Source organism: Pseudonaja textilis, chromosome 13 (genome assembly GCF_049901715.1).
Source record: "Pseudonaja textilis isolate UNSWEBS1 chromosome 13, rPseTex1.2, whole genome shotgun sequence".
Taxonomy (NCBI): Eukaryota; Metazoa; Chordata; class Lepidosauria; order Squamata; family Elapidae; genus Pseudonaja; species Pseudonaja textilis.
Genome location: NC_142002.1, coordinates 19,925,133 through 19,941,782, shown reverse-complemented (window position 1 = coordinate 19,941,782; position 16,650 = coordinate 19,925,133). Strand labels below are relative to the sequence as shown.

General features: G+C 46.6%; 1 protein-coding gene across 16 annotated transcripts in view; it reads right to left on the bottom strand.

Annotated features, from left to right (window-relative positions):
• The window catches only part of TJP1 (tight junction protein 1), a 131,629-nt gene that overhangs the window by 64,457 nt on the left and 50,522 nt on the right, over positions 1-16,650 (bottom strand). For 3 of the 16 annotated variants that reach the window (XM_087941681.1, XM_087941682.1, XM_087941685.1), the window contains exon 1: positions 15,967-16,240. The exons of 12 other annotated variants lie outside the window; for them this stretch is intronic. In XM_087941681.1, the coding sequence (XP_087797807.1) occupies positions 15,967-15,996 (30 nt within the window). In that variant the 5' untranslated portion in view covers positions 15,997-16,240. Of the gene's footprint in view, positions 1-15,966; positions 16,242-16,650 lie in introns of those variants that run through there. One more of the 16 variants, XM_087941678.1, reaches the window with a different exon arrangement.

Genomic DNA, 16,650 nt, shown 5'->3' with positions numbered 1-16,650 from the left:
TGCAGACCTTTTTGGGGGGATTTTTCCCAGGGTCTTTGGGATTTAAAATGACGAGTTAGGTGGTCCCTGAAGTCCAAAAGGTTGGTGAGCCCTGCTCCGTAGCACGCAGCCATGTCTTTCATGCAAGCTTCTAAGCTTCCTTTTCTCCACATCATCACCAAACCTCCCAGAGGGTTCGTTCAATGGACTGGTTGCTTAGCAGGTGCTCACCTGGCTGCAGCCGTCTTGTGCTACAGATTACACCTGTGTGTGCAATGGAACCCTTCTGGGAGAATCCCCAAACTACCTTGGAAACTGACTTGAGTTTGTTCAGGGAACCTCCATCTGAAACTCTCTGCTCCTAGTATCTAGATCAGGGGTCCCCAAACTTGGCAACTTTTAAGACTTGTGGACTTCAACTTCCAGAATTCTCCAGCCAGCTAAGGTTGGGCTAAGTTGAAGTCCACAAGTCTTAAAAGTTGCCAAGTTTGGAGACCTCTGATCTAGATCAATTAAAAAAATATCTATATTTGATATATTTTTGGTCCTTTCAGTTTATTCCCTCTCCCTACCCTTCTCTCGCAAAGCGGAGCCTGGAAGAAAAAAAAAAACCCACACATCTCCTCCCCCCCCCAAAAAACACAAAAGACTCACAAACATGTTTTGAAGGTTCTCCCACACAAACAGGGATGGAAAGAAACCGCTGGGTGTAAACAACGGGGAAGGAGGGCGATGGGAAATTATCGGGTGGAGAAGATGAGTCGGAAAAAAACCCAGCCCAAAAAGGAACTGGAAGCCAGAGGTCACCCAAAAATCGGCCAGAGAGAGCATTTTTCAAGACAGCCGCGAAAAAAGAAAAAAAGAAAGAAAAGCTGCCCCTAAAATTAGTTAAGTCGTGATGCATTCCAATATCTCAGGGGCTGCCCCAAAGAAGAGGCAGTCAAGCTATTCTCCCAAAAGCACCTGAGGGCACCCGTGCCCATGCGGGTGGCGGGGTGATGCAATGGTCATAAGTGTGGAAAAGGGTCATAAGTCACTTTTTTTCGATGCCGTTGTAAGTTGGAACAGTGAAGTGAAGTATTGTAAATCAAGGACTACAACAGCGCAATTTCTAATTTTTTTCCCAGCTGAAGTTGGGCTGCATTTAAAGATAATAATCATCGTCATCCAAGGAAAAGTAGACAAGGAAAAGACCTGGTTATGGCTGACCAACAGAACACTGAAGAAAGAGACAGAAGGCCTGATACTTGCAGCCCAAGAACAAGCCGTCAGAACGAATGCAATCAAAGCCAGAATAGAAGAATCTGCTGATGACCCCAAATGCAGACTTCTGCAAAGAAGCGGACGAAACCATTGATCACATACCGTTGCAAGACAATCGCTCGGACAGACTACAAACAACGTCACAACCCAGTCGCTCAGATGGTCCACTGGAATTTGTGTCACAACTACCCATCTGCCTGTAGCAAAAGACTGGTGGGATCATCAGCCTGAAAAAAGCGGTGTTAAATGAGTACGCAAAACTACCGTGGGACTTCCAAATACAGACTGACAAAGTTTTGGAACACAACACCCCAGATATCACGATTGTGGAGAAGAAAAAAGGGTGGATCGTCGACATTGCCATGCCTGGTGACAGCAGAATTGAGGAGAAACAACTTGAAAAAAAAAAACACCAGATATCAGGACTTGAGAATCGAACTGCAGAGACTCTGGCATAAACCAGTGCAGGTGGTTCCAGGGGTACTGGGCACACTGGGTGCTGCTGTGCCTAAAGACCTAGGCAAGCACTTAAAAACAATGAGTGCTGACAAGATCACCCTTGGTCAGCTGCAGAAGGCCACCTTACTGGGATCTGCTCGCATAATCCGCCGATATATCACCCGGTCCTAAACGCTTGGGAAGGGTTCGACTAGTGATTTGTGATAGGAAACCCAGTATGGTTATCTCGTTTGCTGTGTATACTGTCAATAATAATAATATAATAATAATAATAATAGTAGTAGTAGTAGTAGTAGTAGTAGTACAATAATAATAATAAGTGATACGAAACCCAGCATGGTTATCTCGTTTGCTGTGTATACTGTCAATAATAATAATAATAATAATAATAATAATAATAATAATAATAATAGTAGTAGTAGTACAATAATAATAATAAGTGATACGAAACCCAGCATGGTTATCTCGTTTGTTGTGTATACTGTCAATAATAATAATAATAATAATAATAATAATAATACAATAATAATAATGTGATACGAAACCCAGCATGGTTATCTCGTTTGCTGTGTATACTGTCATTTTTGTGTATAATAATAATAAAAAACAACAACTTTGCAGTCTCAGAATCCAGAATTTGCTCAAATCCTGTCACTTCAATCAGCTTTTTTGGTGCAATTAAACCAGATTTTTTCGAATGAAGAGACTCGCCACAAAGCAAAAGGCAGACTTGGTGGAATTAGCCTGATCCACATCTCCCAGACCAGGTCTTTCCTGTCTGGCAAATTAAGACAGATTAGGCTTTAATCACAACCCCTCCCCCCAAAAAAATTCCTTACATCCCCAAGCAGACACCCTGCTACATCCTGGCCTTTGGGACTACAACACCCATCTTTTGAAGGCAATTCAAACAGCCAGGAAGGGAGCTGTAGATCCAACACTTAAAAGCTGAGGTCTGTCTCCAAACTGGGTTGCTTTGAAGACTTGTGGACTTCAACTCCCAGAATCCATTTGGAGACCCCCCCGTGTTCAGCAAAAGAAAACGTTTTGGAGACTTGGGTTTCTCCACCTTGAATTTTAAACCATTTTTTCTTTGTTTGCCTGCTTAGGAGCAAAAAGGCAGCTGCATTCTTTGCAGGAAGCCATACTGTAAAAGGGGTTTGTGTCTGTGTGCAGGAGTGTGTGTGTGTGTGTGTGTGTGTGTGTGTGCGTGTGTGTGTGTGTGTGTGTCTTTCCTGGCCCAGCTAACCCCAATTTCAAACAATGGAACACAGTTCAGCCTTCTCTGCAAACAGCCCCTCGCTGCCCGCTGATCCTACCAACCTTGGGAGGACAAATAAAATAAGAATTTGAGACAACAGAATCAACTCTTCCAAGGTTTCTTTTTGGACTCGGCACAGATTGACAATGTTGCAGCTGCCCGAGATAAGCCAACCCAGGGTTGTTTTGGGAGTGGGTGGGTGGGTTGACAGGGTCTTTTTGGAAGGAGGGGAGTCGAGGGGAAGAGAGATTTTATGGCAAGCTCAGCGTCTCCAGGCTGGTGACGACCAAGCACTCAATCTAGTTGTGCTCCGAGATGACGTGTGAAGAGACCATCTCTAGTGCCAGCTGAGAAATGCCATCTTTGCAGTTCTGCCCAGCTGGACGCCACGGTATTTCCAGATCTGTAATTACAGCAGTAGAAGCTTGGAAGAAATATAATTTTAAAAACAAAGTTTGCAAGAGGTTGAAAGAGAAGCAAATGCAGTGAATCGATGGGGGGGTGAGGGAGGAGGAGGAAGAGGGGGAGGAGGAAGAGGAGGAGGAGGTGGAAGAAGGAGGAGGAGGACGAGACTGTGGGGGTTCTTGGAGCTTTCTGAACTTGGTTTTCCTACATCATTTCATGACCCAAGTAGACAACATCATCAGGGCGAGAAGGGACTGGGGTTTGCAGAGAGGAGGAGGAGGAAGAGGAAGAGGAAGAGGAGGAGGAGTCCAGGAGGATGGACTTAAGAGCGAAGACAAGGAGATCCTTCTAGATCGGGGTTAGATCCCTTTCAAGAAATTTCAGATTGTTCATCAGTCTCTCTCCAAACCCTGATCAGAGAAAAATAACTTAATAAATACGACTTTGACTAACAGTACTACGAATAATAATAATACCATAACAACAACTTCGACCCTTGGATATTCCCGTCACCTTGAAGGACAATGCCGACCACTTTGGAGAACCCTACTATAGACCCATTGGCGGAAAAAAAAATCTCTAAGGCAGAAAAATCCTTGAACAAATTAAAAAAAAATAAAAATTGGACAGGAAACACATATGTTTGGATCTCCCTTCCTTACAGCAAGACTCAACTCCTTGCACCGAAAAGCCAAAGTCTTTTCTTCAGTTTTAAGAATCGCAGCGTGCACCTTTGGAGGTGGCCTTCAAGGGATCTGAAACACTTCCCATACATTATCCAACCTTGGCTTCCGTTAACCGCTTCTTAGGTGGCCTTGGATGAAGGTCCACTTTCTCCTGCTTCTGGATGTCTTCAGTTGTTTGCATGGATGTATCATCCTGCAGAGGCCTGGCTAGTCTAGGGAAGAGAAGGACCAGGGGAGACAGGAGAGCGGCCTTCCAGTATTTGAGGGGCTGCCACAGAGGGGAAAAGGGGGTGAAGCTGTTTTCCAAGACACCTGAAACTGATCAAGGAGAGATTCAACTTGAAAATAAGGAGGAATTTCCTTGACAGTGAGAACAATCAACCCATGGAACAGAAGTTGCCTTTGGAAGTTGTGGGAGCTTCATCGCTGGAGGCTTTCAAGAGGAGACTGGACTGCCATCTGTCAGAAATGGTGCGGGGTCTCCTGCTTAGGGGGTGTTGGACTAGATGACCTACAAGGTCCCTTCCAACTCTGTTAATTAAGGTTACCAGAAGGAGCATTAGTTTCTTCTGACCTGGGGGTGGGGGAATGTCCTCCTGCAGACCACCAACAGGCTCCTTAGCTGCTAGAAGCTCAACTGCCTTGCAACTGCAACCAGAATTTTTGTCATGAAGTGATTGCAGTCATAAGGGTCAAGTCAGACCCAATTATACGACAATAATTACGATGGTCGTTTATGCAGGTTGCATGGACATTAAGCGAATCCAGCGTCCCCAATGGGTTTTGTTATTGTTGTTGTTGGAAAGGCCACAAATCACATTGGATTGTACGACCCCCCACAAATCGACTGTCAATGTGATCTGGTTGCAAAGGTTCTGGCAGCGGCGTGATGGTCACAAGTGCAAGCACAGGTCGTAACTCACTTCTCTCAAGACCACTCTACCTTCAAGTGGTCATTAAACAAACATTGATAAGTACAGGACTACCCCAAGGTCCTGCATGTCCTCCCAAGATATTAAAAATGCAGCCCTTAACTGGAATTGTGTAACTTTTATCGTTCATTTCAAGTTGTGCAAAGTAAAATCTTCTCCAGATGAAATCTTTTTTTTTTTTTTTTGGTAAGGCCGCCAGTTTTTGGCTAAAGTTCTGGTTCCAAGTCATAAGAAACCCTTATCTCTACTTTGCAACAGTGCGATAAAGTTTGTGCATCGTAGCTTTTCATTGTCAATGGCTTCTTTTGTGTCAATTGCCTCTTTTGTGATGAAACCAGCTGGCATCGGCCAAAACCAATGAAAATTAAGCAAGGGAACAATGACCCCCAAGACAGAATCTTTTTCGAAAGCAAGTTCTGATTCCACAGAGCTGAATACACTGGACAAGTATTTGAGGAATTTCTTATACTAACCAGGACTTTTGCCTCGTTTCACACAGCCTTTGAGGAACAAAACAAGCCTTAAGCACCTTCCTTTCACAACAGCACTAGGGGCAATGCATCACTTGTTGCTACTTTAGCAATACACAAAGAAACAAATAAACACCTTCAGAGCAAGGCACCGCAAAATAAATATATCCAGACAAGGTTGCAACTTATATTTCTTTTGCATTGCTGTTTTGCTTCCTACTCACGAGTTCAACACACAGCCGTTTTCTGAAAACTTCTCTGATCCTTGGGTGGGAAAAAAATTCAGAATTCCTTGCTAGGACCGATAAAACTGAATGAAGCTGAATTTCTCCTTAAGCTGCATCTCACATGAACTCAGGACCTTCTGATCCAACATCCAAAACAATGACCCACTTGATCTGATCTACAAGATTTGAACTGCCTGGTGGCCCCAGACAGGAATCTTCATTCATGGATGACTCAGAAAAGGTTCTTGCAAGGAACAGCTAATGTCTCATCCAATCGTCTGCAGCTAAAGACAAGCCCATCTTACACAACTGCAATTACAAACATGAAAACAATATATAAGTGCTATACCCGCCACCATCAAAATACAATAGACCTGAATTTACAACCAATAATTTTGGAGGGTTTTGTTTTTTTCACTTGGATGGACTCTACCCTTCCTGCTTTTTAAGGGTATCTTCATGTCCCTATAGCTCTCGATACATTTTCCACCCTGCTTTTTTTCCCAACGTTCCTAGTGTTGGTGGAAAACATCCCATTAAAATTCTCCAACCCCCATGAGAAATAAAGATTACTGGAATATTTTTAACACCTCTCTAACAACGCTCTGTGGAAATTAGGAGCAGCATTAGTTAGTGGAGTTTGAACAAAAAGCTCCCATGAAATTCGACCTAAGACTTTGTCCCAAACTGCTGAATTTAGTCCTATGATTGGCTTTCCTGACCTCCAACCCCCGCTCCCAGGGCAAGGGGTCAGCTTCTTGGGCAGCTCAACCCAACGGGAGTCAACCCTGCAGCCCCCAAGAAGAATAGCTGGCTAAAACTTTTTCTTGCTATTAGTTGCAGAACATTAAAATAGCTGCTGTATTCCCCAAGGCCCCTGGTTCTATGTACACTTACCTGTAAGTACGTCCCACTGGGCTTTGTGGGTTTACTTCTGGGTAAACAGGTGTAGAAGTGTTCCATAAATTGCCATGGTGATTGCAAATCACTGGTACATCCGCTCAAGAATGCTTCAAAACCATCTTCATTTTAGGACTGCATAAAAGCATTCAAGATAAAGTCTACTCGAGGATGAACCTTAACTCCCAATAATCATGTCACATCATTTCTGCAACCACAATACAGGTGTGGATTGTTCCTTGTTTATTTCAGGTTTGTTGGGTTTGTCTTGTCATCGTACAAACTTGGGACTTCCAAGAGTTATACAGGAAGTTCAACCCTCCTTTGTTTTCCAAGTTCCGTCATGGTTTATCTAGGCCACCAGCAATTAAATGTCATTCCATTGCCTTAAAACTATCGTTCTGTTCTACTGAACTCCGACCTTTGGGATCGTGAAACTGGCAGGAGAACTCAGTAAACACAGAGAACCAAAATGTGAAGCAAAGCAAAACACCCCACTATGAACTTCGATCAACACAAAGCACTGAAAATCTCAGAAGTCCACCTGCCTTAAATTCTCAACCCAACCAGGTAATGAGCTTCCTTCCTCATTTCATTCAGCGCCGAAGCCACCATAGGATCAAAACTTTGATACCGTATGAAGGAAGTCCACCCCGTCCTCATTATTCTATAATTCTCCACATGGGTGTAAGACATGGAGATGGAATCCTTTAATCCCTTTCCTGTTGGGATCTGGTTGAAAATGATGCAAGCTGGTTAAATCAGCTCGCTCCATAAAAATGCCAAGTTCACTTCAACCACATATCCTTCTTGGGAAAACCTTGCAATGGGCCAGGCCTTTCTGTTCACAACTAAAGTTGGTTTTATGACCCTATCTCGCAAAGGCAGAGCTTTTCAAATCCAAGTTTTTATTCCCACGGGCAACGGGAAGGATTTCTGGAATGTTAAGTGAGTAACGCTACGATGTGCTTGAGAACCAGGCATTAATGATGACTAAGTTGAAATGCATTCTAATCTTTCTAGTATAAAGGATAAAGGTCGTATTTCAACTTGCAGGAGTTGTTTCTTGCAAATGTGACGAAACATTTGATTAAAAAAGACCAAAAGAAAAAAAAAAATCTCGAAAAAAAGATTTTCCCACAGTTTGCAAAGTCCCCACAAGAAACACTGGATCCAGTTACATTAAGAAGTTAATCTCAAATGCTCTTAAAACACACGCACACACAAACAGCTTTGGTTGGATCCTCACAAGATGGAAACCACAATAGCTGGGTTTATTAAACTCCATATTCCACTCAAATCAAAATATCTATTGTGGCTTTGGATGATGTGATACCGAAGATCAAAACAAGATGGCTAAGACTATTCTGCACCCGATCATCAGTCCTTACCCAGGTTTCCCTGTTCCTATTGATGGGCCTGTTTTCATTCTACCCATATTGCCACATTTACAAAGTCCCACAGTTTAAGTTAGAGTCCCAACCAAAATGTAAGTCACTTTCAAAGGCAAATTCTTCTCAATCAGCAGAAAGTTCTTACAAGTTCCCCATCTTTTTCTGGTGGTATCTCATGCATCGTTAGACTCATCAAGCTTCCATCATGTCCAATACAGGAACGATACAACGAAGGGAAGAACAAAGAGCTGTAGACCACACTGGTCCATGAAGAAGACCATGCAAAAAAAGGCCAACTGGGTCCTTCCAATGAGAAGGACCATCCTACAGTCCACAAGAACCTTAAGAGCAGAAGAAGTAAGACTTGTACCTTGGGTTGCTCTTTCTACCGCTTGAGTCTGAGGAAGCTTCTCTTCTGCATTATGTCTTTTTAGTATCTACAGTAAAATTAACTTAGCGAGAGTTTTGTCTTGAATCTCTGCCTGCCAAACTCCAAGAACTGATGTGAATGAAAGGAGACAGCAAGGATAAAAGTTGGAACCTGGGACATAGGAGGCAAGGCAGCGAAAGCAACTTGTACTCAACACTCTTGAGTCCGAAAATGTAAACCCTGGAGGAAATATGAAATCGATCAGATTTGGTGAAGAAGAAGAAGAAGAAGGAGGAGGAGGAGGAGAAGGAGGAGGAGGAGGAAGAGGAGGAGAAGGAGAAGGAGGAGGAGGAGGAGGAGGAGGAGGAGGAGGAGGAGGAGGAGGAGAAGAAGAAGAAGAAGAAGAAGAAGAAGAAGAAGAAGAAGAAGAAGAAGAAGAAGAAGAAGAAGAAGAAGAAGAAGAAGAAGAAGAAGAAGAAGAAAGTTGTTGCCATGTGCAGATTCAGCATTATCACCAGTAAATTAAGGACTGCAAGTAAAATCTGTTTGAAGAGCAGGGAATATGATTTGCTGCAATTACTCAATAATTCAATCAAAATTTGATTTGCACAAATTGACTGTTTAAAAACAAACATCACGCTCTCCTTAATTTCTCCATTTTCATCCACACTGTGTTTACTTCTCAGCAATTGCACACCTTGCTAATTAAAATCCTTTCTTTCAAAACGAGTCCTCGTCTTGGCAGTCGTAAGAAAGGAAGCCCGATTGCTACAAGCAGAGTCTGTTGACCATGGGGGCGCTGCAACAGTCATAAATAGGAGCCAGTGGCTAAACCGCTGAATTTTGATCAGCTGACTGTTGACGACACAACAAAGGTTGTGTGAAAAACGATCCTATCACCTTTTCAGTGCCATTGTAACTTTGAACTGTCACTAAACGAAATATTGTTAAGTCAAGGATTACCTGTATCTTGATGGTTATTCCTCATACAGAAGATACACAACCCAACCTTCCAGCCTAGGGTTGCCACTGGGGTCTCCTCTACAAAATTCATTTTCTTTATAATGCATCATATTTTCAATTTTACATCACATCTCCTTCCCTGCCATCCCATTTCCTCTCCTCCCCTCTCTCCCTCTCCTCTCCACTTCCCTCTTTTCTCCTCCTCTCCTCATACTTTCAATACTTTCAATTTTGCATTGACAATCTATCTCTTTCCGTCCCTTCCCTTCCACTTCCCTCTCCTTCCTTTTTCCTCTCCTCCTCTCCCTATTTTATTTTTAATATACATCCATGTTAGGTGTGAACGGTGTTGATTCTGAGCATCATTCATATTAATCCAAATTCATTTTCTAAGTTGGTAGAGAAAACCAAGATGAGAGACTTTCTTGGCCACTTATAAAGAGAGACCTTTGCCAACTCACAGGAGGAAGTCCTTCCCCGATGACATCTCTGGTGACACAACCCCTTATCTGGTTTCTCAAACCATCTGACAGAAACCTGAGGCACAGGTGTAGCAGGGCAGAGAAGCCAACACCCATTGCAATGTTGTCATTCTTTCTCAACTGGTTCCACAAATCCAATCCCACAAAAACAACCCCTCCTCTCGGACTGGAGCAGCCTTGCTCTGTTTATTTTCGCTCCTCGCCCAAGTCTGTCTATATCCACCCGGAAATTCAGAGCGGCTGCAAGTTTGCAAACCAGAAAACGGGTGAGTAGGTTCTCTGGGTTTCAAACGGGCCTGAGTCATCCCTACAACCGTCATAGATCTTCCCGGATTCTCCCTGGCCTGACATGGGTGGGAATCCATTGCGAAAAAGAAAAGCAACCTGGAAGGATGTAACATGAGGGTGTGCAATACACAAAGGCCCAATCGATGCTGTGCATCTAGCCATGGATTATTACACACAGTTGTAGGACCAGGGCCAACTAAACGTTGCCTCCCAACTCAAAATACTGTATTGATAATATTGCATGAGCTAATTTCCTTTACAGTCAACCGCTGTGGCCAAAAGTGTTTTGCACACACACCGTTCAACCACCATCCCAACTTCAATTGACCAAAGTTCTAGACCAGGGCTCCCCAAACTTGGCCACTTTAAGACTTGTGGACTTCAACTCCCAGAATTCCTAGGTTAAGAGCCAGGAGTCCCCAAACTTGGCCACTTTAAGACTTATGGACTTCAACTCCCAGAATTCCTAGGTTAAGAGCCAGGGGTCCCCAAACTTGGCCACTTTAAGACTTGTGGACTTCACCTCCCAGAATTCCTAAGTTAAGAGCCAGGGGTCCCCAAACTTGGCCACTTTAAGACTTGTGGACTTCAACTCCCAGAATTCCTAGGTTAAGAGCCAGGGGTCCCCAAACTTGGCCACTTTAAGACTTGTGGACTTCAACTCCCAGAATTCCTAAGTTAAGAGCCAGGGGTCCCCAAACTTGGCCACTTTAAGACTTGTGGACTTCAACTCCCAGAATTCCTAGGTTAAGAGCCAGGGGCCCACAAACTTGGCCACTTTAAGACTTGTGGACTTCAATTCCCAGAACTCTCCAGCCAGCATAGCTCGCTGGAGAATTCTGGGAGTTGAAGTCCACAAGTCTTAAAGTGGCCAGGTTTGGAGACCTCTGTTCTAGACTAGAGAGGAAAGAACAATTAAAAAAATCCCACATCCACTACAGGTTGTCCTTGACTTACATTAGTTCATGTAGTGACCATTCAAAGTTACAACGGCACTGAAAAAAGTGAGTTATGACCGTTTTACTTACGGCCATTGAAGTATCCCCCTGGCCACACGGTCAAAATTCAGACACTTGGCGACTGGCTCGTATTTACAACAGTCGCAGCATCTCAGGGTCACACGATTCCCTTTTCCAACCTACTGACAAGCAAAGTCAGCATGTTACTAACTGAACACCTGCCTTGATTCACTTAACAACTGTGGCAAGAACGCCCCTTCCTCCGCTTGGATCCAATGAAGACAAATATCTATATGTATTAAGAGGAAGCGGTATTGTGCTCAAAGCACATCCACGGGCTCAGGTGATGGATGAACACTTCCGTGGTTAAATCTGGTGAAAATCGGTCCTGAAACTGTGAACTTTTGCACAGTTGTCTTTAGGAGGAGGTGTGTTCAACCTTGCAAGAGCTGTTTTAAGGACACGTCTTAACTCAGGTCAGTAAGGAATATCCCCACAAATTCAGCGCAACGGGAGGACAGTAATTCTCAGATCAAACAAAGAAAGCGGTTTACAAGTCGTAGGAAAGAAATCCTTAAACATATATTTGTATGTGTGCCTTTTGGAGCCTAAGGTGTAACTGCTCCTTGCTGGGAGGAGGGGTGCAGTTTGCAAGCTGTATCCCTTGAATAAAAAGTCAACAGGGGAGGGAGTTGGACTAGATGACCTACAAGGTCCCTTCCAACTCTATAAATTAAGGTTATTAATTAAGAAGGAACATTAGTTTCTTCTGACCTGGGTGTGAGAGAATGTTCTCCTGCAGACTACCAATGGGCTCCTTAGCTGCTAGAAGCTCGACTGCCTCACAACTGCAACCAGAATTTTTGTCATGAAGTGATTGCAGTCATAAGTCGAGTCGGGCCCAATTATACGACAGTTTTTACAATGGTGGTTTATGCAGACTGCATGGACATTAAGCGAATCCAGCGTACCCAATGGGCACTGGGATTTTGTTTGTTTGTTTGTTGGAAAACAACAATAAAGACCACAAATCGCATTGGATTGTACAACCTCGCAATCAATTGTCAATGTGATCTGGTTCTGGCAGTGGTGTGATGGTCACAAGTGCAAGCACAGGTCGTAATTGCTTCTCTCAAGACCACTCTACCTTCAAGTGGTCATTAAACAAACGGTGATAAGCACAGGACTACACCAAGGCTACACCATGTTCTCCCAAGATATTAAAAATGCAGCCCTTAACTGGAATTGTATAATTTTTTTATTGTTCATTTCAAGTTGTGCAAAGTCAAATCTTTTCCAGATGAAACCTGTTTTTTTTTTTTTTTAAGGCCGCCCCATGAATAATAATAATAATAAAATCAACCCTGCAGACCGTCCCAATCCAACAGGCTCTTAAAACCCCTTGGGATTAGCATATCCCATGATAAATAATTGAATTGTGTTTCCACAATAGACGAACAACAAAACTACTATATTAAGTCTCGCCTGACAGATTGATTCCAAGGTTGCTCCAAAATAAAGATTGCTTACGTCTCAAGTCTGCAAAAAAAACCAACCAAAAACAACAACCCAGATAATTAGATGAACTTCCGACTTGTCCCTCTCGTAAGCAAAACGAAGTATTAATTAGTGGTTTTCACTCCTACTGCGCCTGGTCTTGTTTGAGCTCCAAACTGCAGCAAACAGAAATATTTTTTTTCCTCCTTATCTCAAGAACATCAAGACAACGTTGGTTAATATTTCTCCAAAGCGAGCGGGACTGAAGCAAGCAAAGCAAATTGGCCATCCACAAAGCAGACAATGGCACAAAGGAGGGGAAAAAAAAACACAGAAAAACCAAAATATAATGAAGGGAAGCTAAAGGACCCAGCGCCTAAGACTTTACAGCTTCTCGCTTGGACAATGTAAACCCAAAGCCCCAATTCAACACACGATGCATGAAATTTACTCAGCCAGACAGTGTTGTAACCAAGAAGGCAGCACTAGAAAGAAGTAATTCCACCCCATGATTAATTAATTACATTTTAAATGCCTCCCATCTCACTGACAAGAGGACTTGCAAGCATCATCAAAACGGAGGTATAAAAACATGAAACGTTAAATAAACCAAAATTAAAGAAGTTAAAAGCCAGAGAAAGAATATCATGGGGTTGGATGTGGGGTTTTCAATCCTGGTCCACTAACCACCTCCAATAGGGAACACATTACACACAAACACACACGTGTGTGTGCGTGTGTGCAGGTGTGTTCCTCACCAATTTTTCGGTGAACCAAATGCTCAAACCTTCCAAATTGCTTTAAAAAAATGGGGGAAGGGGGTTCCTTTTGCACCATGACTTGAACCCATAAAAACTTTTGCAAATGTCGGCTTCACCTCTGGACATCAAGAATTTTTGCAGCCAGCTACGGTGAGCAATTTAAGTCTCCTTTTCCCATCTCTGACCCAAAGCACTCCTGTAAAACGGTCAACACGCAGTGCTTAAACGAACACACCACCACACCAGGGTGTGCCACAAAGCAGAGTAAAATGTCGTAAAGAGCTTCAAAGACAGTTGGCTCAAAACTGTTTTCCTTCCTTGGGCAGCCAGAGTGCAGTTTTAATAAAACCCTGTTCCCTCACTGCACAATGGACCAGGAGGCCTAAGAACATTGTTCTGCCAAAAATAATAAGCTACAAAGCAATGCCTGGGTCCTATCACACACACATTTCCGGAGCAAACCCTTAGCTACCAACTCTCCGCATTCTTGCAGGCCAAACAATGGACAGCCGTTAAAATACCAGCTTTTATTATTTAAGGCAGGACTGTCCAACCGTGGCAAAATTTTCAGACTTTGTGGACTTTCAACTCCCAGAATTCCCCAGCCAGCCACGCTGGGTGGGGAATCGAAATGCACAAGTCTTCAAAGTTGCCCTTGTTGGACACCTCCTGATCGAAAGTTTTGGATTTACAAAACACTTTTAAAGTGTCTGGGTTTCTGTTTTTTGATCCACAATTTGCTCCACGAAGGAATAAATGCATGGATTTCCCTAGGAAAAAAAACAAAACACTCCGGAAAGTGGTTGTTTAGATTCCAGACCCCTCCTCTCCGGAAAAGTTGGCAAACGGGTTAGCAAAGGGAGTTTGGAAAGTTTGGATTGTTTTAAATCGTGAAAAAGAAAGGGGTGGAGGGCAGACCGACCCCACCCCGGCAGCCCCACCGAGGCCTAAATCTGGCTTTGTTTTTCTGCAAAGGAGGCCCATCCACCCAATGAATGGAGGTTAAAAATAAGCTCGGGAGAGCCGATCCAATATTTATTTGGCGAAGGAGCCTCGGCGACTGCCACCAGATACCTCCGCCCGATGCCAAGGAGGACTGCCAAATTGCAAACCCTGGAGGCTGCTGCATCGGGAACAGAGCACACAGCAATGAAATGACACCGAAACTGCAGAGTTTCGGCCCCCCGAGCTGAGCTGCCACTCCAAGCCGACTTGGGAGAGAGACGGATGCTGTGCTTCCCTCCGTCAGAGAGTCCCAGAATCAAGGCTGCCGTTCCACAGGTCTATAAAGGAGCAACTAACACCCTCCTCCCTCTTTCCCCCCTTCCCCTCTGCCAAGCGGAAGAGCCAAGCTGCACATCCAACAGGTAGATCCCTTTTGGGATCCTCTTCTTCCCTGGCATGTTCCAGGCACGCCAAAAGCCCTTCTCCGGAGCTAAGGCAGGCATCTAACCGGGCGCATTGTGCAGGAGGCACCTGTTTCGGAGGCCTAGCAGGTGTTTCCCCCACGGGAACCACCCCAGCCAGGTCTGGGAAGAAGAAGAAGACGAAGAAGCAACGGCGGCTGATCCCATCCGTCAAGACTCTTTGGCAAACCTGTCGGTTGGGTTTCAGGTGTTGTGGAATTCCAGAGAAAGGACACGTCCTGTGGGCCCACAACAACACAACACCCCTCCCCTCCACCTGGCCACGTGCTACCACACACTATTTTCATTCACAGCCCAGATCACAACCCTGGAAGGAGACCTCCAAGGTGTGTGTGTGTGGGGGGGGGAAGAGGTGGGGTTAAAGTCTCCCAGCACCAACAGCTTTTTCAGAGGGGGGCTGTGTGGAGGAGCCCCTGGGCAGCAGCCCCAGGCCCATGGGTGGGGAGGGGGCTCCCAGAGTGGGCTCCTCCTGCCTTGCTAAGCCCAATTGCAAAGCCACCATTGATTTGGAACCGGAGGGCAGGGGAGGGGATCCTGCCCCGATTGCAAAAGGAAGGAGCCCCTGGGAAAGCCAGCCCCCCCTGGGAAAGCCAGCCCCTCCACTGCCGGGGAAGAGGGGGAGGGCCAGGGTGGGTTTAGGATTAAGGCGGGGGGGGCAGATTTGCCAACAAAAGCTCCAATCCTCCAAGGCCTCCTTCCTCTAGGAAAGGAGCGAGAGAGGAGGGGGCTTTTCCTTTGGAGGAAGCGGCCTCCCCCCCTCTTCCCGCAAAGGAAGCACCCCCCCCACCTCTCCTTCCCCGCTTTGCAAAGGCTTCTCCTTCCCCCCCTTTTTTTGTTGCAACCCCAGCCCGAAGCCTCCAAGCGGGGCAGCCAACAGCCTCGCCCGCCCAGACGCCGCTTCTTGCAAAACTTTCCCAGCGGAGTCCCGGAGGTTGGGGAGGGAAACGGGGCGGCGGGGGAGGGCAGAGAAGAGACCCGCAGGGACCCCCCCATCCAAGAAAGCCAGACCCCCCCCGGGGAGGGGGAGTCCAAGGGGAGGGGTCCCTGCCACCCCCCCCATCCCCATGGCCCAAACGCGCCCTCCCTCGCCAAGCGGGCATTGCTTTGCGCCCGGGCGGGCGGGCTCCCCTGGCGGCCCCTCCGGGGGTCTCGGGCGCGGGGGTCGGGCGGGGGGCTCCCCCCGGGCCGGGCCAGGCTCCCTCTGGGCCCCGCGGGGGAAGAGAGCAGCGGCGGGGAGGCTCACCTTGGAGGAGGCGACGACTCGGGCGGACATCTTGCCTCCTCCTCCTCTTCTTCCTCCTCCTCCTCCTCCTCCACCCGCGCAGGGGCTCCGCTCCGGGTCCGGGGGGCTCCCGGACCTCCCTCCGGTTGCTGCCGCCGCCGCTGCTGTTGCCCGCCCGCCCGCCGGATCTCAGGCCGCGGGAGCCCGCGCCATCCCCGGCACGCGGGCGCAGAGGAGGAGGCGGAGGAGCGGAGCGCGCCCACCAACTTTGCGCCCAGTCCGGCGGCTGCAGCGGGAGCGCGGAGGGGCCGGGCCGGGTATGGGGGGGGCGGTGGCTGGGATTGGGGGGACTCCGCTGCTCCTCCTCCTCCTCTTCCTCCTCCTCCTCCCTCCCTGGCGCCGCCTCCCCGGGCCTGCCTCTCCCCCCGCCGCCGCCGCCCTGCGCGCGCAGCCGCCCAGCCCGACCCGGGCCAGCCGAGCGGAGGTGGCTTGGGTGGTTTTGCGCGCCGAGTTGCGCCGCCCCGGGGCCGGGAAGGGGCTGGCCGGGCTGGAGAGCGGCGACTCCCCCGGAGTCGGGGTCGCTTCTCCCAGCCGCGGGGCCGGTGGGCGCAAAGAGGGGTGGCCGGGGGGGCGCACGGTGCATGGAAGCGGCTCTTTGCAGCAGCTGGTCTTATCCTTTCCCTCCCTCCCTGGGTTTTGCACACA